The 26,222-nt window shown below is 36.7% G+C and overlaps 2 protein-coding genes across 2 annotated transcripts; both read right to left on the bottom strand.

Annotated features, from left to right (window-relative positions):
* Positions 1-3,148: 3,148 nt before the first annotated feature.
* Positions 3,149-10,077, bottom strand: zgc:174888 (uncharacterized protein LOC558116 homolog). The gene is made up of 5 exons (XM_053495505.1): positions 9,700-10,077; positions 9,437-9,549; positions 9,227-9,295; positions 5,841-5,972; positions 3,149-5,303 (listed from the first exon to the last, which is right to left on the bottom strand). Exons 1-5 carry the CDS (start codon positions 9,710-9,712, stop codon positions 4,923-4,925), a joined length of 708 nt encoding a protein of 235 aa, XP_053351480.1. The 5' UTR covers positions 9,713-10,077; the 3' UTR covers positions 3,149-4,922.
* A 3,197-nt stretch (positions 10,078-13,274) lies between these two features.
* On the bottom strand, positions 13,275-26,162 carry flcn (folliculin). Its single transcript, XM_053494082.1, has 13 exons — positions 26,039-26,162; positions 25,731-25,806; positions 24,480-24,689; positions 24,165-24,311; positions 23,751-23,972; positions 23,051-23,217; positions 22,820-22,911; positions 19,010-19,170; positions 18,808-18,921; positions 18,478-18,601; positions 17,512-17,637; positions 17,310-17,412; positions 13,275-14,470 (listed from the first exon to the last, which is right to left on the bottom strand). Exons 3-13 carry the CDS (start codon positions 24,687-24,689, stop codon positions 14,263-14,265), a joined length of 1,674 nt encoding a protein of 557 aa, XP_053350057.1. The 5' UTR covers positions 25,731-25,806; positions 26,039-26,162; the 3' UTR covers positions 13,275-14,262.
* Between the last annotated feature and the right edge of the window lie 60 nt (positions 26,163-26,222).

Here is a 26,222-nt window from a genome sequence, read left to right as displayed (position 1 = left end):
TGGTTTGACTTGAACCCCTGGATAACTTGTTACCAATTTGTAAACATACCCATACATAACACATACATGATATATATATTTTTTTTATTAATTCAGTAGAAATTTGATCAAAGTAAAAGAAAATACTTTTCACATAAAAAACATGACATTAATTTTTTCTTAAATTACTGTTTACATTGTAATATTCGAAAGGTGTGTAACTTGAATTTCTTGTCTTTTACTTTCATTTTCAATACATTTTTGGCTGGATTCTCTCCCAGAATCAGTCTATCACAAGGCACCATTTGCACACACACACACACACACACACACACATTTGTTCACATGTTCGTTTACTCATAGAGGCTATTTAGTGTTATCAACCGATATTCTGGGAATTTTTTTTGGGGAGGTAGAAGGTATTTGGAAAACTAGGAGGACACCCTACACTAACAAGGAGAGGACATGTACTCCACACAGACAGTAAACTGTGCCAAGGGTCGACCTTGCTTGGAATATGCTATTTCCTACATACAGTATTGTCACTGCAAACATCAATTGTCAAACATCTTCCTCAGTGTGAGACTGAGATCCAAAAATAATTAACAAATAAATGCAAGTGTCAAATTTCAATACTTTCTGTTAACAAATTTGATGTGTAGTTTTAAGAGTGTCTGTATGTAACATATGGATGGCCAGTCCACAGCATGACAGAATTCTTTTTGCAAGTCTCTTAATGGTATGGATCGAAAGGATATCAGAAATATCAGTCTGGCAAGTGTCTTAGCTCTGCAGGGACTGGTCTTACCATACTTACAGAGTCCAAAATAAATATGTTGAAATAGCTTTCAGCCATTTTGCCCCCTGCTTTTGGAAACAGCTCCACTTGGAACGGTTGCCACTTTTAAAACTAAGACTGTCCTTTTTTACACAGCTATTAATTAAACTATTTTATTCATTTTTAATAAATAATTATTAAATAATTATATGATTTAATAAATTGGTTGTATTTCAGTAATTATTTTAGTTCTTCAACTTTATTTAACTGTCTTTTTTCTTAAAAAGACATTAGAAATGCATTATGTAAAGCAATTTAAATTGCCATGGTGTACGAAATGTGTTATGTAGGTAAACTTGCTTGCTTGCTTTCCCTTATTGCCTCTGTTTGGAGAACGCAGAAGATTAGCAGTGTGTCAACAATAGCATTTTGTTCAGCTGTTGTTGTTTGTGCCATCATCTGTCCACTGTTGCAGTTGTTGCAGTCTCTCTCTCTCTCTCTCTCTTTTCAAACACATAATATGCTCCTCTTAATCAGAATCAGTCTCTGATTTTGGTGGGTTTGCTTTGAGTCCTGCATGACATTAAACCTTGACGTATGCATAATCGAAACCATAAACCATTACATTAAAGCCACCGACAGGTGAATAACATTGATTATCTTGTTACAGTGGAGCCTGTCAAGGGGTGCGATATATTAGACAGAAAGTGAGTAGTCAGTTCTCTAAGGTGATGCATTAGAAGCAGGTCAAATGGGGGAAAGCATAAGAATCACAGAGAACTTGACAATGTACAAATTGTCATAGCTAGATAACAGGGTCAAAGCATCCTTTAACCAACAAAGTTTGTCTAGAAACAAAGGAACATGGGCTTTCCTGATTTTTCTTTCTTTCCACATTGTAAAACAATGCTTGAGGCATCCAAAATATGCAATAATCTCCTTTGAACAGTTGAAGACCAGAAGGTTTTGAAGAATAAATATTTCACACTAAGTAATAATTGTTGTACAGCAATTTCATTGCATAAAATAACAAATTATTATTATGATCATGATTGTCATTATAAAAAAAAAAATCTTTGTCTCAGCACCTTTGGCCACCACTGTAGTTTTATATGTCTAATAAACATAAATAGAATAACTATTTAAGATCACAGAATATCATAATACCAGTTAACCACTTCTGCTCATATCGAAACATGCTCCAGGCACAAAACCAGTTTTACCCTGAGCTTAGCATGAGCATAATTTTAGATAATACTTGAGAGTAAAAACAGTAAGCCTATTCAGAACGATACATCCGCATATTCCACACACCAGGGTACAGGGTAGAGGTATAACAGTGCCAGGAAGGATTTGATTACTGAAAGTGGATGCAGTTTTTGATAAAAAGTTGACACTCATATATCGTGATATTATTAGGCTGTTTTCTATTAGTGATTAATACGGACCTGTTTCCTGCCTTAGGATCTTGTTGTTTGCACAAGAACAAGAGGTCCACTCAGTGCTTGCCAAACTACACACGATAAAAGCTGTTTCAAAAACTGTCTTTGTCTAAATGACTACAATGTAATATATAAGAGATGATATGCTTAGGCACTTGTTCTTTTTGTCACCAACTATTCATTTGAATTTTGTTCATAGTAAAATAATATTTTTTTGTCTTTATTTATGTTTATTTATGTTATGTATCTGTTTCTCTGAGCTGTAACAATTTACTCATTCATTACATTTAATATATTGTAATTTCTATTAGTTCCGTCACCCTCTTATTTACATTTTAATCATTCGTCACAGTGTACCAGGCAGACACATCCCTGCATTCTAAGGAGATAATATGACATCCCTCCCACCCCAAGAGCACCAGTCAATTTGGCAACCAGACACAAATGCATGTAACATTTTCAGAATATAAATGTTTGTGATTTTATTTTTAGGAAAACAGGGAATCTAAAAAAAAAAAAAAACCGCACATGGACAGGTGTAGAGCTGCTTTGTATGCAAGTCCAGTAATTTCAGGATCGAACCTGGGACCTTGGACCTGTGAGGTGGCATTGCTATTCACTCTGCCACCGAGGCAACTAATGAATAGAGAACATTCATATTACAAATATTATGTTCAGGTATTTTTCATCATTGAAATCCAGGGTAAAAAAAGGTGCCAAAACTGACTAGAAGTTGTCTTTCTCACTTTCCATTTCCTTTTTTATTTACAGAAACAGCTGCCAGGAAAATTCCCAAGCTCGTAGAGTGATTTTGGATGTGATTTTGGTTTTCCATAAATAATTTTCATATGACAATAATAAAAAGATATATTCCGCATTTTATTAACAGATGCCCCCCCCCCCCCACATAGGTCCTGTACATAAAAAATATACTTTTGTTTGAAGCATCTTCAAACCACACATAAGAGTCAATTTAATTGCATGATATATGGTATCAGTGAAATACATTATGAGCTTTTTATTGGTAGCATCCAAGCCATCAGTTTAAATCATGTAAACATTACAACCGTGCAGAACTGTTCCCGAAATACTGTTGATAATATTTTGAGCACTAGCGTACATCGCTATAAGCTTATTGTAACTGAGTTATTTTCAACGCAAGTATTTAAAAATGATGTTGATACCATGTTAATACTGAATAATCCTAATACCATACTTACAGAGTTTTGTATTGTGCAATCGTGGAAAATTAAGTTCTACAGTCAGTGTTTAAAAAAAAAAACATTTTAGTCAGAGACTCACATCCTGCATAACACCAAAGGAATGTCCTTCAGCAGGACTACAAAAACACACACAAAAAACCCAACAGGGACGGAAAGCATTAGTGCAGTCAAAGTGCAGATGAGCACGTGTTTAGTGCTTCTGGAGCATTATACTGTCAGTCTTTCCATAAAAGCGGTTTAATGGCAAGCTTCTCACTGCCGAATTCTCTATGACAGTTACTTGGGGAAAAAAATGCAGAGGACTGGCAATGTAAAAAAAAAAAAAAGTAGTTTCAAAAAGCTGAGACTCCTCGCAAAGTTTTGGAGCTTCACTCAGCTGCTTTATGTAGTGTCAGGAGTCTCCAAAATAATTTAACATCCAGAAAGAGCTTCATTTTGCCTTTTCCGTTTCATCATGCCTAAAGCATAAAGCCACACAATATTTTTGCACACTTATCGTTTCAGATTATTCCGTGTCTCTATCGATCATATAGTCCTTACGATAAATAATAAAAAATAAAAAATCTGAAAAAAATTACATGCTCGTTTAAATGCATGATCATTTGCACAAAATGTATAATTCCCAAAAAAAAAAAAAAAAAGTTAAGAACGAATTAAATGTTTTGCATTTAGCTACAGCTTCCTGTTAAATTGGACAAAACTGTATACATCATTGTAGATGAAAACTGAGGTTGTACTAAATAAGGCTGAGAATGTAAACTGAGTGCAAATCTATTTTTAACTAATAAAGCCACTTTAAAATTTTTATAATTCTACACATTTAAAAATACATACATTTCCTATTGGAGTCAAATAGTTTGACTCGGATAGTTTTAAAAGTTCAGGTGAATCCAAAGCAACAATAAACCTTATGACAGTTGCTCTAACAATTGTCAGTTTTGTTACAATGTTATACTATGATTAGTAAAGTGCTCTGAGTTAAATATTGTCTATAAGTCTATGGGCTTTGGATCCCATTTTTATTCCAGATGTTATTTTAAAGCATTTATGTATTATGTACTAGCCATTGTCTAAAATCAGAATGACAATTTTGTATCACAAACCATAATATTATGTGAATACTTCTTTGCTATGCAGTGAACTAGCATCTTGTCCAGGATGTTTTCCCACCTCGCACACAATGCTCACAGGATCCTGACTGTGACAAAGAGTACTCTTCTTTATCAATCAACATTTTGCAGTATGAAAGATCACTGTCTGTCATATGATCAACTGGCTTTAAGGTTTATCAGCAAAAACCCTCAAAGGAATGCCGTAGATATGAAATGACCACCATACCATAGCCAGCACCACACACTCAGCACCAATACTTGTTCTTCTTCATTACAAACAAACACTGACCTGATTTAATATGGTCTACCAATCTTACTGCAGTAGCTAACAGTCAAGGCCTTATTATCCAGGATCTCGAAGCGTTACTTTCAACATGAAACGCCATCCTCAACCGAGCTCATTCAGCATCACATCCAACAGCAGCCTCAGACAACAAAGAATACAAATAAAGAATCCTAGAGAAGCAGACAGCCCCCTGTCTCCATTCTTCGGGGTGATGGTAAGCCATCTTTTTTCTCTTTCACCTTCTTTCCCATATTGTGACTCCTGTTCAACAAGTCCTCCAACATCGGCACTGTTTTCTGCCTTTGGCTCCTTTTGTTCATCGGTGAACAGAGGAGCAGGAGAAGCAAACACACAGCTGAAATTTTTATCGGGGCAGTTTAGGTCCAGCCATTTAGAGAAGACATCAGACGTGAAGGTGAGCAGAGTTCTAGGAGAGGAGTGGACAGACGGGAAGGCAGAGGGATTTGGTGTGTCCTGGAAACTCTGTTTACACAAAAATAATTTGGATTATTTTAAAGAACAGTAATATAGAGCCAAGTTTACTCAGTACTGTAAAACTGGATGCTACAAAGGCGTGTAGAACACACAAAGCTTCTAGGACTGGAATAAATTAGTGCTTTTTTTTGTTGTAGACAAGAAACTACAATAAATTTTCAACAATGTCTTGCAGTAGAGTGGTAAACAAGTAATTTATTAACCCTGACAGAGTTTATTATTTAAGGGTGGTTGTAAATAAAAGAATTATTCATTTAAAGAACACTAGCCTGTCTAGTCCTGTGGTTCTGTAAGCTGTGATTAAAAAAAAAAAAAAAAGTAAAACAGTGGAAGAAATAACCTAGCATTATTAAATATATATATATATATATATATATAGACTTAATGTGCCAAGGTTTAATTAAATGAACAAAATATTATTGCAAATCATGAGCTTAGTTCAATATCGGATAACAGATAAAAAGTTTCTGAATATAGACTAGAGAAATAATTAAACGGAGTGCAAAATAAGTGCGATGTACATACCCCTTTCCAAATGTTATCAAGGTCAATGATCAGTTCAACAATGAATGTATATTTCATGTGAACCCTTTCAATATGCTGCAGGAGATACTTCCAGGCGTCTGACAGGAGGAAGGCTGCACTAAACACACAGCACTACACACACACACACACACACACACACACACACACACACACACACACACACACTTAGAATTGCTTTAAAAGGTCAACTATTCATTATTTATATTGAACAAAGTCCAAATGCCATATCTTATACTGAACAAGAATGTGGATAACATGAATATTTCCAGTATGCCAGAGATGACATACTATGCAGGCTAAATTTCAGGCTGTCTTTATTGTGTAAACCACTTTCAATTTTCAAACACCAAAAAGTGATGAGAGCCTCCTAGCATATACATATCTACACCACCAACTGGCTTTGTGAATATAATAAATTCATAAAGGGACAAAAAACAATCACATAGTTCAGAAAAGAACTATTAGTTAAGTAGATAGCTTGCTATTACATTGATGCACTTATACTGCACTCCTCTTCCCAAATTAAACATAAAGCATTAAAAATGTAATTACTTTTAACACATTGCTGGCTTATTGTTTTATTAATTTGTTGTTTTAATCTGACTAACAGGCAGTCTCAATCTTATATACTGTCTAATACATTTTTCATTTGTAAAACTTAAAGCATACAAGTATAGATTCAGAAATAAAAACTATACTGTTTCATTGCTTGTCACTTGGGTGAAAACCTCTAAAGTAGAGGCTCTTAGACATTGTAGCTAATGACCTCTTGTGAACATCATCCAATTATACAGGCCTTTGGCTAATTATATATGTGTGCATAATTGCCAATTTATTAAAGATAAATAGAAGACAGAGCTCAATCAATATGATTAATAGGTCTCTAGTCATGTGTAAATGGTATTGTAACCTCTTTTTGTTGTTGTTGTTTTTTTGGGGATTAAAAACATAATAAAAATCATCTAATTGTAGCAAGTCTTAGTTTTAGGCAAATGCAACCTTAGACAAACAACAACCTTTTTCATCATGTCATAATTTATTTAACAAAAATTAGGTCACTAAGAAAAAACATGCAGGCAATGCTAAGTTCCCCCCTTAATGCTTCCTTAATGATTTAAGAGGGTAAGTTGCAGCCAAGTGCTGCTGATCATTAGCCCATGATTAATTGATCAGCAGCAGTTGTGCAGAATAACCGCAGAAGTTTTGGCAATTTGCTGCTCTGGAGCATTCAGCTGTATGAACACAATGCCAAGAGGGAAAAACATAAGCAATGGTATTAGAGAAACACTTGTTGCTGCAAATCAACCTTAAAAACTCATGAAACCATTTCCTAACAATTTGGAGAATTGGGAGTTTTGGAGCATTCTACAATGAGAAAGATTATTCACAAGTAAAAAGGATTCAAGACAGTTGCCAATCTGAGAAGTGGATGTCCCAGCACATTCACCCCAGGGTCAGACCGTGCAACGCTCAGAGAAATGCAATAAAACCCCATAAGAGTTAGATACTCTCTAACCCTACAACCCTCACTGAGCAGGTTTAATATTAAAGTCCAGGACAGCACAATTGGGAGAAGAACAGCATTTCAACAGAAATACCTCATACACACATGGTTAACATGGCCATGGAGGAGTGATGATTTGGGCTTGTTTTTGGAGCAACAGGATCTGGACACCTGTTTGAGGTGAACAAAAACTTTTCTGTATACCAGAGTATTCTATCAACAAATGTGAGGGCATCTGTCTAAAGCTTGGTCGAAATTTGGTCAGTTGGTTTGTGTGTGTGAAGCTGAAGTAATACAAAAGGAGAGAGGGAGCTACTGTGTAGGAAGACTCCCTCCCTGCCTCCTCCCTCCTCTAGTCTGACACAGTAGCCGACTCCCTCCTTTCAAATAAGAGAAGCGCGAACACACACACATACACACACACTAACAGAAACACTGCTCTGTCTGATCACGTGACGCTCGACAGACAAAGCGTATTTCAAGCCCTTGCTTGTTTATTAAGTTAGAAATTATTTTAAAATTTTGCTCGTCTTGCAAAATGCTCGCAGACAAAATTACTCGTAATTTAAGATGCCACTGTAGTTCAGATAGATTTTGAAAAGGCGTATTTTGTATAAAACAAATCTTTTGTATGTCAATAAATGGTAATCACTTGTAAATGATCTGGGACATGCATGGCAAAGCAGATTTGCATTTAATAATGTCCACAAAAATTGTCAAAAGGAAAAGTACTAAATAACTAAAATGGATAAAAATAAATGCATAAATAATAAATAAAAAAATCTATAAAGAGCAATATACAGTAACAAATAGTATTGTTGCCAGACCACCCATTACTTAATTTTTTTAAAGACAATTGGCTATTAATACTTGAAGAATTTGACTTCCTTGCTCATTTCTTTGTATTCAAAAAGTGTCATTTATGTTTTTTAAGAAATCATATGATGTTTTGCTGATATACAGACATTTTTTTGTAAGAGTAATGTTTGATATTTAATAGTACTGTATTTTTACTTGCGTTTATTAGAATAAAAAGCAATAGCTCCACCACAAGTGGAATTATAGAAAATATATGGAAGAAAAGAAAAATATAGAGAGAAACCCAAAGTCCTCAACACTGTCTTGGAAGGCAGGACATCATGAAGCAGCAACTTAAAAGATTTTAAGAAAATATGTAAGTAACTACAAAAATATGAAGTAACTTACACATTTTAAAAATGTGAAAATTAAATTTACTTCATAAATTAAGCAGATTGCTGAGACGCATTAAAAGGTACGGATGTGTAATTGTACTGTTCTTGTTCAGGTTTCTGTTGTACCTTTCATCTAATTTTAGATCACTCTCACTCATCGTCTGACCCTGTATGCAGTGTGGTTGGGGGTGTGGAGTGGGGGACTGGAACCTATCCCAGGAGACACTGAACGGGGTGCCAATCCGTTGCTGGGCACAAACAAAAACAAACTCACACAATGAACTCAGGCCATTTGGGAAGGCCGATTAGCCTCTAACTTGGATGTCTTTGGACTGTGGGAGGAAACCAGCAAGCACCGGGAGAACATGCAAACTTCATGCAGGCAGGCCAGAGGCAGGAATCAAACCCAGACCTTGAAGGTGCGAGGCGACAGCGCTAACCACTAAGCCATTGTGCCACCTCATTTTAGATATGTCACTTTTCTTGGCACTGGCTAAACAGACTAAATTCAGACGCGCACAGGAAACAATTAACGCTTTCCCTTGAGTGCGGCACAGTATTCAAAGACAAACTAGTTGTACCCTTGAGGGTAACAAGGAAAGGTGCAGTTTGCCACAGACAAGGCCGTGATTGAAGTAGAAACCACATTTAGACAAACATTTCCTCACCGAGTCTTCACACTGCGTGCTGCCATTGAAATGATGCTGTACGTAGTAGTTTTTCGGAAACACCTCTGGCTGCAACAGCGATACAAAAAAAAAAACACAGAGAACATATCAACTACACACAAACACAATGAGTACATTACTGTATTTTTTTTGTGTGGTTTAAAACCCTACAATTGAAGCAAGAATAAAAAACAGCTCTCATTGACTCACAAATCCTTTCTGTTCTTCACGCTTGATAGAGCCCTGCCAATTACTGACGGTTTGTCTCTGCAACTCATCGCAAGCGCTTCCTCGAACAGTGAACACTGATAGAAGCAATAAAACTAGAAGATAAACAGATAAAGCCGGAATGTCACACATTATCGCAAATTCTGACTCAAAAACAAGTATTTTCTGACTTTATCCGTACAATGCAGGCAGACGCACACGTCTCTGTTAAGTGATTATAAAGCCCACATGTGAGTTTAACCTACCTGTCGATAACATGCTTCTACCGGCGCATCCGCTCCGTAGTACCCATCATGCTTTGTTTTTATGACTGCCCACTTAAAGTTTAATGACTGTCAGTAAACACACTTGTGCTTTCCGTGTGCGCGCGAGCAACCGCGTGAGCAACTGCGAAGTTACGTCCTGTTCACGAGCACACCTCTCTCTCTCTCGCGCGCGCGCGCACACTCTCTCTGGCTTGTGTGTTGCCCTTCTGGTACTTTCCACACTCTTTTCGGATATTCCCTTTCGTTTTTACTTTCACTCTGTTCCCCTTTTTCTCCCCCTTTCCCGTGCTCTGCTTTCATTCAGCACTGTCCTAATCGTAGCAACCACAGTGTGCTAAGTCCTGGAAACTCCAGACATTAAACACCCCTCTACAGCGAACGAACACTCCTCTACTCTCCTCTCCTCCCCTTCCCTTCTTTAGAAAGGAAATCAGTTCTCCCCCCCCTCTGCTTTTTTCAACTCTCACTAGTGCTGAAAGCATGCACAGGCCCGGGCATGCACTTAGACCTTCTGTTTTCCATCTCGCCTCCCTCCACAAAGAAAATGTCTGTTCTATCCCATGGGGTCACTGACTAAGACGAAGCGTGCTTGTTAGTCATGTCTTTGAGATGAGATATCATTCTAGGGCATCATGTACTCTCATCTTGTGCAGTGACCTAGTTTGGTGACACCGTCCTTCAGTTATGCAGCCTACACACATTTGCATGAAGTAAACAGAACCCAAAGTTTTATGATAAAATGTATAATTAAGGTTTACTAATTAAAACTTTGCTGACATTAAGTACAACAACTTGCCTAGAAATACAGTAAACGTAAAAAGTCAAAGTTTGGACACACCTTCTTATTCAATTGTTTTTCAACATTGTATATTAATACTTAAGACACTGAAGTGATGACAGAACAAATGTGGAATTATGTAGCTAAGGACAAGTGTTAATTAACCCACCCAATTACCCCCCTTCTTTAAAGAAGCTACCTTTTGCTTTGACGACAGCTTTGCACACTCCCGGCATTCCCTTAGTCAGCCTCATAAGGCTGTCACCTGGAATGATTTACCAACAATCTTGAAGGAGTTAATCTTATAGATCTTTTCCTTCACACTCTGATCCAAGTCTTCCTAAACCTCTTAGTTAGATTTAGAACTGTGATTGACACTCTCCTTCTTGGAAAAATAGCCCTTGCATAATCGAAATGTGTATTTGTGATCATAGTCCTGTTGGAAAACCCACTGAGTGCAAACCAAATAAGATGGCATGCCACAGCAAAAAAAAACAAACAAACTAACAAACAACTGGTTACCATGCTGGTTGAGTGTGCCTCGAGCAAAACAGGCTTACACCATCACACCTCCTCCCTCCATGGAGGTATAGTGGGAACCACACCTTTATGAACTGCCCATTCACCCTTTATACTTCTAACACAGGTATGGCAGTTAAAATTTGGACAGACCAAAGAAGAGTTAATGTCTATTTCTTGTGTTTCTTGACCCAAGCAAGTCCTTTATGATTGTTGCTGTTCTGATATAATGGATTCTTTCCTGCAATTTGCCCATGAAGACCTGATCACGCAATCTGAACAGTGGGATGTTAAAATAGGTCTGCCACTTCAACTCCAAGAGGCATTTATCTGGGCTCTAATCTGAGGTGCTGTAAATCAGCGTTTTTTTTTTAGGCCATCATTCTAACAAAACCTGTCCTCTGCAGTAGAGGTAGCTCTCTGTCCTCCTTTCCTGGGACAATCCTCATGAGACCCAGTTTCATCATAGTGTTTGATGGTTTTGGGAACTGCACTTGGGGATACATTCAAAGCTCTTGAGGTTTTTCAGATTGACTTTCATTTCTTAAAGTAATTATAAACTGTCTTTTCTCTTTACTTAACTGAGGGTTTCTTGCCATAATATTGCTTTGTACAGTAATTGTAGTAGCAATAATAAGGCTATTGACTTTGTACAAGACAACTGATGGTCTGATTTACCATGAGCGTGCCAAGCTGTCATCAAAGATAATGTAGATACTTTGAAAATTTCTAAAATATAAAATATATTCTGGGTTGTTTAACCTTTTTTGTTTATTTATGTGTGATTTATTCTTCCATGTCTGTGTTTGTTGGATTCATGCCAATCATGGGATAATAAGTAATAACCATATGCTAATTTCCACCGCATTTTTTTGTCCCCTGTTCTCTCGTAAAATATAGGTAATTTATTGGTCACTGGTACATCAGTGGTGAATATTTTGTGCCTTTCATTTTGTACCTTTACACCAATAAAAATACTGTAAGGTACATACAAGGATCTTAAGGTAAACCGATGCACAGTACTGTGCAAAAGTCAAGGGCTATCTCTTTAAAAAAACATAATAATTTGTTAATCATTGTCAGTTAGATTGTGTCAAATGAAATCAATTTATCAATCAATAAAAGATTATGATGGTAAATATTATAATTCATAAAAAATAACAATAATGAACAATAATAATGAGAAATGATTTTCTTATTGGCAAAATAAACAATACAGTATATGACTGCTTGACTGACTATAGAATTTAACAATATTATTGTTAATTATTTGGTGGCAAGCAATAAGTGCATGTCACAATGAGTTTACAGTAAGTGACAAAAAGGACAGTTTCTTACACTTATTTCAGAGAATGTGGTAAGATCTTTATCCCAACAATTTCTTATATAGTTTTAAGGACCTGACAGAAAGGTTAATTTAAAAGCAATTTATGTACATAGATTCTTTATCCAACCAAAAATCGTGAGCACTCTTTTCCAGGCTGTACTAAACCAAACATCTGTGGTACATTCCCAAACATGAATCACTCTCTAAGGCTGGCTAGTTTCATTTTGAGACATAATTTAAAGGAGGTCGAAAGGAATGTCAGTGCAGTTGGTCATAAAAAGTATCTGTACACTAGTGTTTATTTATTTTGGGCATAATTATTACGTATTAGGACACTCATTTAAAAGGTTTGGACATAATTAGCTGTTATGACTAGTTGTTTCTACTACTAGTTGTGGTCATGACTGACTAGTTTCAGAGGAATGTTTTTTATCTGTCTGTTAAACCACTCAGTCACCTATAAATCATTTAAGCATTAGGCATGAACCAGTGAGAAACAAGTGCAGGTGATGACAGATGATCTGTATAGGTGATTAGTATACTGGTTGAATGCTAAGTGATTAGAACAGGCAAAAGGGGAAATGAGATTGCTGCTGCTGATGTTACATAAACAAGTTTTTATACTGTATCTTTAGGCACTTTGCAGCCTGGCACCGTAAAACAGTTGTTTAATTTTTTTCACTTTAATCTGCATTATTTTACTCAATATGTAATGAGAAATGGTATATAATATGTATAGTCTCTATATATAATTACAGAATCCTTTTAGTTGGTCCTTTTAAGTATTTTGTTATCTTTTTATATCTTTGTACAAGTTTGGATTTGCATATAAAATCAAATTCAAGGAATGAAAGGAGACCAAATAGGCAGCAAAAATAGTCTTTTTTTAAAGTCTTTTTAGTCTTTTAGTAAACATACTTGCATACAAGCAACATTCAAATTTGTTTATTTAGCATATCTATTTACAGTAAAAGCCACTTATTACCAGCAAGTTATGAAATATGACACACAGACATTCCAAATATAAGTTAACAGTTAACAGAGGAATCAGAAGAGGTGCAAAATGAAAGACTTATTCAAGTTATCTCGCCACTGTCCTACTTGGATTGATACGAGTTTTGAAGTGGAGATTATTCATTTACAGGTTCTTCAAAACCCCGTCACATGACAAATAGCACATATTTTATCAAATGATTCCATGCATAAAGAAATATATATATATACACATATATGAACATATTTAACATTTGTAGTTTTCTTTTAAATCATAAACTGAAACATACCAGCTGCATAAATACACAAAATAAATAAGGCTTTTGTGCTTGAAACAGCACAGAGTTAATGCAGATGGTGCTCAGCTTATGTTAATTAAATGGCATAAGTTAGAAAAAGTAAATAGATTATTGTTTTATCGGCCTTAATAACTTAAGTTACAATCTCACAAAACGCTAAAGCAGGAATTAAATGTATACAAGTCCTTTTGTCTCACCATAGTTACAGTAGTCTGTATAAACCTTTGTAAACACTCATAAGAGCTCAAGTTAATACGCTGGAAAAATGTGCAGTAAGATAAAAAAAAAAACATATGCAAGTTCTAACATCTAATGCAGGGTGGAGCTTGATTGATTTTGAACTTGGGTGTTGGGCTAACCTAAAAGAATAAAACATCTTTTAGAGAAAAAAACTTTTGCAATAACACTGCAGAAGCTCTTATTTCCAAAAATGATGAAACACTTTTATAAGAATGAGACAGCTAAAAAATCTCTATGCAGTTGAACAGTCTTGAAAGTGACTACACCACTCTCAGACATTTGTAATTCACCCATAAAACACATGATGCAATACAAAAACTCCTTCAAAACTTACAGACACAAATACACAAAGAATCGGTTTTGGAGTGATGTTAAACCCTCAATACTTATTGACTAGGTGTTCTCTCTCCCCCACGGACGGCGGTCATTAAATGGCTCTTGTACGTTTTGCTCAGTCCTGTAATCCAGAACTTAAGGAGACGTACATTGTCTTCTTCTCCATGTCCAGTGGCCCCCAGCAATGCCAAAACCTTCTGAGTGTCTTCCCTACCTCTTCCATCCACCTTAGTGAACTTGAACAGCACTTTTACTTTACTGGGGAAAAAAAAAGAAAGGAAGTGAGGAGACAATGATCAAAAGCTCCCAAAACACCAGAATGACTACCCAGTCTTCCCAGAATTTTATTTTATTTTTTTAAGTTTGAAAACAACTTATTTTTCAGTGTTTTTTCTTTATTTTTGTTATTCCACATTTTACATTAATCCATTGAAGACATCCAAACTCTGAAAGGACATATACGAGATAATGTAGTAAACAATTTACAATTACATTCTGGGTTGTTTAACAATTTAAATAAAAATAAAATTTAAAATTGTACAATATACTTTATTCTATGTAGATGCATTTCACTGACAGCTTGGCACATTCATGGCATTCTTTTATCAAATGCATAAGGTACTCAACTACGATGGTTTTCAATCTACGTGTTCCTTTTCTTCTTGATGTTCTTTCCCCCCTCAAGTTGTCTTGTGCAGAGGAAGGGTGAGTACAGAGTCAACAGCCTCATCAGGGCCACTACAACTACTACACAAAGCCATATTATGGCAAGAAACACTGAGTTAAATAATGAGACAAAAAAAATATCAATCAACAAGTTAGTCAATCTAAAAAAAAATCTTAAGGACTTTGAATGTATTCCCAACTGCAGTCGCCAAAACCATCAAACGCTCTAATGCTGTGGTTCTCAAAGTGTGGGGCGGCCCGACTAGTGGGTAATACAGACATGACAGGTGGGGCGCAATGAACGGTATGGGAATTAGTGGAAAATGATAGGAAAGTACCTATTCTAATTCATGCTTTTCTTTATTGATAATAAAAATCGGACACTCGAAACTAAATAATCACACACAAAGAAATGGATCATTAATACAAGTAAATTAAAATAACATCAAAGAAAAAGTGGAACCATAGTGCAACAATAACGGTTTAACGTCGGCATGTTAATTGCAGAGGAACAATATACAATATAAGGAAACATTCTGTATTATACATGTCATTTCATTTATTTCAATATGTATGTTTCTGTATTTTTGTTAAAAATTAATATTTTATCAGGCAGTAATCATTCGTTGTGCCGTAGAGAATAATGGTGTTTATGCTTTTAAACATGTATCATAATTTATGTATTTTTTCCCCTATACAACATTTTTTTTATATTGCTTATTTTATAATTAAATTTGTTTGTTATAATTTGTAATTTGTAAACCACAAACCTATGAATTAATGTTCTAATATATTATTTGAAAAAGATTATGTGTGGCAGGGGGGGCATTTTAGAGCATAACACTGGGTCAGTAGCGTACTGTGTGTAGTGAGCATAATAACGTCAATGGATACATTTGTTACATGGACCACAAAAAAAGCCGGTGATTTAGCACTATCAGCCTAATCAACCAAAAAGCCAGCCGAAAGGGAAACATGATGAAGCCTATTAATGCGCTTGGATTCATGGTGGGGATGGTGGGTCAAAGGAGAGACCCATGTGTGTTTTGTGTCTTAAACCGCTGGCAGCAGACAGCATGAGACCCAACAAATTAGGAAGACAGTTAGAGACAACACACCCCAGTCACGTTAATAAGCCACTCGACTTCTTTGAAAGAAAGCTCTAGATAAGTGACGAAGTAAGCCTGTTATAACAATTGCACATGTATTTTATCTGTTTTGAACTTAATGTTATTTGATCTTATTGGTTTAGAAATTGATAGTTCAGTAAATAGTAAACTTGGCCGTTTTCGTTATCATTTTGTTGACAAGTGGGGCTTGAAAATTCGCCCACCGCCTTAAGTGAAAATGTTTGAGAACCACTGCTCTAATGAAACAGTCTCTCATGAGGAACGTGCCAGGAATGAAAGACCAAGAGCTATCTCTGCTGCAGAGGATAAGTTTATTAGAATTACCAGCCCCAGAAACTTGCGTGACCTATGACCTTTATAGTCAAATTGAGGCAAAGAAATCTTTACTTTAGAAGAAAAACAAGCAGAGGAGACTTTCTTGGGTAAAGAAACACGTTACGGACATTAGATTAGTGGAAAAATATACTTTGGTCTGATGAGTTCAAATTTTTGGTTTTAACTGCCATGTCTTTGATAAAGACACAGAGAAGGTGAAGAGACGGTTCCGAATCTGTGGTTCCTTCTGTGAAGCATGGAGTAGGAGGTGTGATGGTGTGGTGATACTTTGCTGGTGACACTGTTTGTGACTTGGTCTAAATTGAGTGCAAAATTAAAGGGAAAACCAACAGGCATGGCTACCACAGCCTTTTTCAGGGACAAACCATCCTATTTGGTTTGCACTTAGTGGGACCATCATTTATCTTCCAACAGGACAATGACACCAAACACACCTCTAGGTAATGTAAAACCTTTTTTTCATCCCAAGAAGTAAAGTAATGGAGTGCTGCATCAGAAGACCTGGCCTCCACAATCACATGATCTAAATCTAATAAATCAGGCAAGTGAAGGAAAAGCTGCCAAAAGTATTCAACACCCCTGGGAACTCCTTAAAGAGTGGAGTGACAACTTCCAGGTGACAACCTCATGAGTCTGCCTAAGAGAATGCCAAGAGTGTGCAAAGCTGTCATCAAAGCAAAAAGGTGGCTACCTTAAAGAACTTATCCTAGGTTATTTAACACATTTTTGACTACTACATAATTCCATATTTGTTCTGTCATAATTTTAATGTCTTTACTATATACAATGTTGAAAACAGCATAAATAAAGCAAAACCACTGAATAAGGAGGTGTGTCCAAACCTCTGAATTGTATTTTTTCAATTTTGAAAAGTAGTTTAAGGGTAACTAAACACTATAGAAGTCTCTTTTATAAGAGTAAAAGCATTAGTTATAGTTAACAGTTTAAGTTAGAGGCATACTGACTTCATCCACTCCTCCTTCAGGCAGAGCAGGCAGTGAGACACCACCTCCACAGACAGATTCTCATTAGCCAGCGCCAGATCAATCTTATTCAACAGTGTTGGTCCTGAAGTTTTTTAGTAGAAGAGAGACACAAATATAGTAAGCCTTTAGCTGAGCTTCACATGTATTTTTATGTGAACTGTTTACATTTCACACCACTTACCTTTGTCTGTCGGTTGTGTATTAGCACTGCTAATACTGAACTGGTACAGTGCAGGAATATCATCATTGTACATAAGGAACGCGTTGCCCTGTTCCATGTTCACAACCTCTACCAACACCATGAACTCTAAAAGACAAAGAACACAGTCTAACACTTAAATACTACAATGGCTACAGACCAAATGTTACATGTCACGGTCCATCTGCTTGTGCCAAATCCTATAAAATGTATGTACTGTTTACTTAAATGTCATTTTGTTTAATTTACATTTTTACAACCGAGGCAAAATCTAATCCAGATGAGGGTCTTATACATAAACTAAAGAGCTCTGTGTTTTAAACACAACATTCCAGTCACTATGCAAAACTTGAATGCTCACTTACTCATTCTCTATACCACTTATGATATACAGGGTTATGGGAGGCCTGGAACCTTTCCAATGGAACTCAGGCACTAGACTGTGGGGTATCGTCTCCCCTGCTGGGACTTAATGCACGTCTCTTACTGGTATAATCAACATCCGTGCACGTGTGTACTGTTTACTATAACACTCTGACCACGTGTGTGTACAAGTTTTACGGGCGTAAAACATATTTTATTTTGTGTCTGTATGCGTGTGTGTACAGCGCCCATGTAAAGCAAAAGAAAGTCTCATTAGAGAGGTTTAAGATCCATTTTCTCTCTTGCCTGCTCTGTGTCTGTGTGCGCGCGCGTCATTGGACACCGTGCCACAGACACACTCTTTCTCTCTGCTCTACAAAGAATCTGCTTTGTCGCGGTTCTTTATAAAAGCAGGTTCATTCGTTTTATTTTTACTTTACAGCAGTGATTCCGTTAGTGTCGCTCAATCGAGTGTCATTAGAGAGATTTCTTTTTTATTTTTCCGATAAAACAGTGCACGCACGCACGCACGCGAATTATCCTTGTAATCCAAGGTACCACTGTATAGTAGTATAGTGGCCATACCTGAAGATGTGACATGAGCTGGGATTTGCACATCAGAGCTTAGACCCAGAAAATTGCATTTATATGCTTCTTCATATTGTGTACTGTAAGGAACTACGCGAACACAACCGACTGGCAGCAAAGCCTGTTGGGAAAAATATCAGGAAGAAATCAAAACTAGAACCATTATAGACAAGCAGCTAAGGGTGTACAAGCAGGTCAGTTTCGTGATTGCTATGCTTTTCACATGGCAAAAAACAGTGAAGAGAAGCTTAGCATTGATTACTTAAATATTTTTTTAAACAATGAAACATTTTTAGGCAAAACAGGGCACATTGGTGGTAAACTTACCTTGAGCATGTTAAAAGCTGACTGGATAAGTCCACAGTCCGGTCCTCTCCATATTACTTGGTTTCCCATTAGCACATGCCAGGCCAGCTGTCTAAACTCTGCTGCACCAAGGACCTGTCAATCAATTCAAGTAAAAATAAAACTGCAAAATAGCAAGTTAAATGAAATTACACATAAGTAACGTTCTTCAAAATGAAAGTACCTGTCGTAAATGCCTCAGAGATTTGAATCTTGGCCCAGGAGGCTCTTCATCTTTTCCATCATCACCACATAGAAAGCCTTTGTCCTGTGTGGTGGCTGACTGTCCGTCCTGGTCTGTACTGGTCTGTACATCCCCATCAGCATTCATCTCCTCTTCTTGTTCTAATGAGAACAAAGACATTAGGAAATTTTTGTCAGTCTGTCTGAAAAGGATAAAGTGAATCATGTACCCAAGGTTGAACGAGTCATGTTAGTGTAAACAATTTTCTAATGTACTGAACTCACTCTCAACGTGTACTTAAATACTCTTGAAATAAACCTGATAGCCTGCACAAGTCATATTTTAAGTTCAAATGCAGTGTGTTGGGACAGAGACCAAAAACAATAAAATGTCTGATTTCCCCATCACTCCCACAGAGCTGACCCTGACTGGAAATTGGAATAATCTTCTGACTGTGTGCAGGAAAAACTATTTATGACCCCAGATCTGGCTTTGACACCTGAGATTTATTCATTCATTTATTATCCATTTTGCTTATCCTGCAGAGGGTCATGACGAGCTTAGAGCACCTCCATTGCACAGTGCAGAAAATTATACCCTACCGGCGATCTAAAAAAAAAAAAAAAAAAAAAGGAAATAAAATTAATTGAATAAATAAATATATATTTAAAAATAATCATGTCTTTGGACTGTGGTGGAAACCTAAAAAAGAGCCACGCAGGGGAGGCAACAGAGCTACCCAATTAGAATCTATTATTTGCATAAAACTTAAAACAAATCAACTTTACAGAAATCTAGATGCAATATTAACTTGCTAATGATCAATAAAAAGACCAAGAATGACAAGAAAAATCCCTGAGACAACAGGAGAAAAGAGGAACCAGATTCTAAATAAAATGTCTTCTTCGTAAGACCAGATACTTAGAGTATGGGTAGCTATTGACATCCTGCATACATGTGAACTAGGTCAGCTTGATTCTTAAGGGTTATGCATGAATGTATTGCAGCAAAAGGCTGAAATTTATTACAGGTAATATACATATATTTGTTTATACATTTATTTATTAATTTATTATTATTTTTTTATTTATTGCAACGCAGGTTTCATGGAATGTTTTGCCATGTCAAAATGTTACAGATCCTGCATGGACATAACTGATAAGTGCGTCAAGCTAAAATTATATACCATGAACATGTAACTTCATGCAGTGTTATAAACGAGTGGATATTCTGTCAAAGAAATAACATCTACTAGAATTGACGTTAAGATTGTGGAGTCCCTGAAAAAAAAAAAAATGAACTAACGTATTCCATCTTATGTAGCTATTCATGTATCAGCATGTTGCCTGGTGAAGCTGAATTTCAGTCAGGACAAGAAGGCATTACTCAAAATTGCTTAATTCCCTTTTGCAGTAGTATTTTGCATACATTGTGTTATGCTTAAGTACATAAAATCAACCAGGTAAACGGCTATAGTTTGTAAAATAAACGTGAGAATAAAGTAAAATCCATTTCATAAGTCCTGTCATTTGTTGCACTGATACCATATGGCATCATATATAGTGCATTTTTTTATTGAACCAACTTACATGTTCTGTTAGGAAAACAAACCCTCTTTCAGTCCTAGCAAAAAAAAGTTTGCACATTTTAAATAGCTCCTTAAAAGAAGACACATTTTTTACTTTAACTGCTTAATGCTTAATCTTTCACTCCCAAACAGGTTCTTTCAAATACTCACACACAAAAAATAAATATATGTTTATTTGTAATATAAGACATGTCAAAATTCTCCATAGTGATGGTTGGGCTAATAGTTCCTAATTTCCTAAATTGGCAACCATAAATCTATGAAGAGGATCTACAATTCAAGTTGATTTTTACCCTTGGTTCTAAAGAAGGTGAACCAGAAGACATTTAAAAGGGTTCATTTGTGCAATTACACATGCACATACATGTAAAACAACAAATGTGGTAACAAATTCATTATCTTTTGAGACAGCCCATAGACTGCATTTCTAAGAGCATTTTATTAATGGTTATTTCCTAATGTTTCCTAACAGCAGATGAGGAAAGATGATTTTATGACTGTACATGTTAAAAAAAAACATTTTTAGCAACCATTTGATCCTTATCATGAATTCAAGCCTATGATGGGAACACTGGCTGTGAGACAGAAATACATCCTGGATTGGATGACAAAACATTGCAGGAAATCATGTGCACTCACACACACGCAGAAAAAACACTAGTTTAACAAAACTAACATCAAGCAAGTTCTTGCGTGGTGGGAGGCAACAGGAGGAAACCAAAACAGTGAAGGGGAAACATGTGAAACTACATATAAACAGTAAGACATGGTCAGGTTGAGAACTTAGGAGCTTTGAGGCTGCAACACTACCCCAGTGATCCACCATGTGGATGTACAGTACCAGTCATAAAACTTAAACGCACCTTCTAATTCACTGTTTTGTGTTTTATGATTTTTTTTTTTTACATTCTAAAACAATGATAGAACTTAGTTTATATGCATTTAGTAAAGTACACTAAGTAAAAACTAACATCAACAGTTGGTTCTTATTTTAAGACATGAATATTAGCTGTTCCGGAATAATTCTTGAAAGAACAGTCCAATGATTAAACTGGCTCTCATGAAGATCATCCCAGGAAAGCAAAAGCAAAACCAAAACCTACCTCTGCTGCAGACGAGAAGTTCATTTAGAGTTACCAGCCTTAAAAATCACTAATTCACAGCACCTCAGATTAGAGCTATTTCAGTATAAAGGCTTAACGGAGCAAAAGTAGCAGAGACATCTCAATATCAACTGTTTAAAAACGATTATTCCAGATTTTAGATGTCTTTAATATTGTTTTACAATGTAAAAAGAAATAAAAATGAGGAAAAACCATAGCATTAGCTGGTGTGTCCAAACTTTTGACTATCTCTTAAGCATACATTTTAACTGTGTGTGAGAAAAGATTACATAATACAAATTAGATTAAAATATATAAAAAACTAACAGTAAATTATTTGCATAGATAAATAAATAAACAAAATTTTATGATAAGATAATATTGCGTCCTCATGGGCTAAATGAGTATAACTACTGCTTATTTTGTACAGTCATTTGAAAATCTTCTGTATTATGAAAAGCATATGCTAAAATCAGTATGCAGTAAATCTTTATCTTGAACTGCTTATAACATTATACCTACAATCATATTCTCAGAAATCAATACTGTGGTTGGAAAAGCTTCCAAAACTCAGTCTCTGTCATCCACCTAGGGCACTGTAAAACAATTCAGGATTTTGTGTATAATTATACTACTAAGTCATTCCTTGGAATCGTGTAATACATCTACTATTAACACGTGTTCTCTCTCACCACTGCACTGGATGTACTGCTGACACAAGCCATGTCTACTCTGGTCCATAAATATTTGGACACCAACAAACGCTGCTGTTGTTATTTCAGCTGCCTACCAGTATATAGGAGCAGATAATACAGTTACTCACACACTTACACAGAAGTCATCCTGCTGCTTTGGTCAGCAGTCACATGACTAAAGGATATCACGGAACCAGTTTCATTGGCAGCCGTACATGCCCATGCCATAAAATGAAAATGGAATGCTTTGGATCATGAGCATTTCCTTCCCTTTTCTATACTCGCCTCTTCTTATCATTGTAACTTAACTTTTGTCGTATCTGTCCAGAAGATGTTGTTACAAAACAGTCTCTCTTTTTAGAGGTTTTTGGCAAATTCTAATTGTTAAGACAATCTTAATCACAATAAAATAAATAACCATTACCTGTTTGTCTTTCAATAAGGACGAGTGTGTCTTCAGTAGGCGCTCCTTCGAGTAATTTTTCACTCAGTCTGCTGCCGCACGCCTTTAGCAGCCTGCAGTGTACACAAAATACAAGCATTAGAAGGAACACTCTCTGCATTCTCCCTGCCACTGATTTACACAGGCAAACAAGATAAATGAAGGCAAACAAGATAATGTGTTGAATTGAGTGTGTTTGTGTGTACGTCCTACCAGCTGAAAGAAGTGTGCAGGCTGGCCCACAGGCTGGGATGCTGGGTAAGAGAGGTTAGAGAACGGGCTGCATTGCCGCTGCGTTGATGAGGAAACCCTGCTGGTGAAAAAGTGCTGTTCATCCGTACAGCTCTCTGAGGGCATACTCCCTGCTCGCTATCAAACACCTGAAAGTACAAAGTTAAACAGAGTCTTTAACCGCTTTGCTTCATTTGATATCCATATGTGTATTTCTGGTTAAATGTAATGTAATTCCTAAATAACTGATATTTAATATTGAGAGCAGAAATTGTTTGTTGATGGGCAGACTGGTTGAAGCTGACAGGAAGGCCTCTCAGAATGCAAAAGACCTCATGACATTGAGGCAGATGGCCACAACAGCAAAAGACCAGATTGGGTCTCAGTCCTGCCATCCAGGAACTGGAATCCATGACTATAATGGGGGCAGATTCACTGCAACTGGACATTTAAAATATATAAAGAATTTACTAGTGTTCCTATTAAAATGGCCTCTGTGTGTGTGTGTGTGTGTGCGTCACCTTTGCTTACATTGTTACAACACATCCATCCCAACAAAGATGAAACTAAAGATGTTTCATAATTAAAGGTTAAATTGCAGTGCAGGTCTAACAAACTGTACTGATGTTTGTTACATTAATAGCACTGATCACTGTGTGATTAATAGGATTGGACTTGGTACCTGGAGTGCTGTGCTCTGCAGGCTCTGGATGGTGATTTTGAGGTGGCGCAGCAGGAAAGGCCAGGAGTTGATGAGGTAGATCCGGTCCATGGCTACGATAACAATGCTGTACCAGCGTTGGAAGCCACGCGCCAGGCTGTCTTTGATGAAGAAGGTGTGCGAGAACACAAAGCCATGCTGCTCATCCCCAAAAAAGATGGGTCCCTCTCTACCAGGGCACACCTGTAAAAATCACCAGCGTTTATAGTCAGACCAAACTGATTCAACCAAAATAAAAATTGTATTGTAAATTGTAACAAAATGGTTTGTTTTACACATCATAGGTTCTTCTTTTTCGCAACTAAAGATCATAAGAGTCTATTTCCACATTAAACTACATTACACACGCACATGATCCAAAGCAGATGCACTCACCTCACAGCTTAGGCTGCGCACACAAGCCTGCCGCACGACGCTGAACAGCTGAGGCTGCCGTGGGTGCTGATGACTAAGGAAGCGAATCCCTGTCTCACTGTCCACACTCACAAAGCCAGGATGAGAAGCAGGAAGAGAGCGACAGCCCTAAGCATGGAAATACATATTGGAAGACATCAGACACCAACACAAACAGAGAAGTAAAGTGAACATAAGGCCATATTTAAGCATTTCAGTAAAGCTGCTTATTAAATCAACTGTCCTTCTACTGGCCCCAGACAACATAATAAGGATGAACACTGGTTTTATTCTCACCTCGCACATGTCAGCTCTGTGTGTCTCTGAACTATTGGCCTTCATGGTGAGGCCCTCTCCATCACGATCTCCTTCAGGTTCTCGATCAGGAATTAGAGCTGACCCGGGCTGAGAAGGCGAGGGTGACGGTGGATGAACAGCTTCGGTGCAAAACAGAGTCCGAGGCCCATGCAGTTCACAGAAGTGACAAAGGGCAACTAATGCATTCATCTGTAAATGATTTAATAGGGGTTACTTAAATTTATGCACATTCTGCAGTCACTAATTGGAAATGGAATGTGGGACAAGATGGATAATTAAGTTAATTTTTCAATAGTTAAATTAATTTAAGTAGAAAACAACTGAAAATATATTAGATTTTAATTCAGGCCAAAGGACAATTTTCCATTGATTTACTCTCCATTCCAAAGAAATAGTTTCTTTGCTGCAATTTGACCATGGCCTGCAGTCTCCTCTGAACAGTACATGTCTGCCACTTGCTTAAGCAGCATTTATGTGGGATCTAAGATAAGATTCTGTAAATCATCAGTTTCTGAGACTAGTCATTCTAATAAACTTATCCTCTGCAGCAAAGGTAGCTCTTGATCTACCTTTGCTGTGCAGCTTTCATTCTCTCAGCCGGCCTTTTGAGGTTGTCACCTCAAATAGTTTTTCAACAATCTTAAAGGAGTTCCCTAAACCATCACACCTTCCCCTTCCAGCTCCATGTCAACGATATTGTGGTTTGAACCAAAAAATCTCACATTTGGACTCATCAAAACAAAGGACAGTTTTCACTGATTTAATGTCCGTTGTGTGTCTTGTCCCAAGCAAGTCTCCACTGCTTGTTGTCCTTACAAAGTAATGGTTTATTTGCCCGCAATTTGACCATGAAGGCCTGACTAATGCAGTCTCTAAACAGGGAATGTTAAAAGATGCCTTTTTACTTTACTTAATTAGGTGTTTCTTGCTATTTTATGTATTGGTACAGTATTTGTAGTAAAACGAATAGGACGATTGTCTCTTGTACCCACCCTTCCTCTGCACAAGACAACTGATGATCTGAAGCACAAGAAGGTAAGAAATGTCACAAATATACTCTTCTGAATTGAAAACCTAAATGTCAGGTGACTATCTCGTGAATCTGATGAAAGAATGCCATGAGTGTGTCAAGCTGTTGGCAATTAGACAGAATTTGTGATGATCGAACGAAATGATGGACCAAGAATAATTTAGAAATTAATATGATTATGAAGAATTTATTTTACTCACCTTTTCAGTTTTCCTGACAGACAGAAGTCTGACTTATCGAGCGAGTTAACCAAACCAAGACATCTTCACTTTTCAGCTAAATACATGAATTCACACACACACACACACACACACGAAACGCACTAGGTTAGTAAGTGTTTCCGAAATATTCCTCCATAAGACGCTTTGTACAGAAACAAAGCAGCTCACTACAACATCTCTTTGTCGTTATTAGATAAAAATGTTAGTCTCTCCTGCATCGCTTCAGTTTAAAGTCCAACATTTTCTTCGTTTAGTAAAAGTATAAATAATAACGTTAATCTTCTCACTGCTTCACAGGCGCCCTGATGACCACGTGATCCAGAGTCACGCGCTCTGTTTATAACAACGTGCGCGTGACCAGCCCGCGTGCTGAAATAGAAACGAAATGTGACCCGAGATCAGCTTGTTTTGTCTTTTTAATCCGTGTGAAAATTCGTTGGCCTTTCCTTTATTTGAAGATATATATGTTAA

This window comes from Clarias gariepinus, chromosome 4 (genome assembly GCF_024256425.1).
Source record: "Clarias gariepinus isolate MV-2021 ecotype Netherlands chromosome 4, CGAR_prim_01v2, whole genome shotgun sequence".
NCBI lineage: Eukaryota > Metazoa > Chordata > Actinopteri > Siluriformes > Clariidae > Clarias > Clarias gariepinus.
The sequence above is the reverse complement of the archived record's forward strand: the minus strand, read 5'-3'. Positions and strand labels throughout refer to the sequence as shown.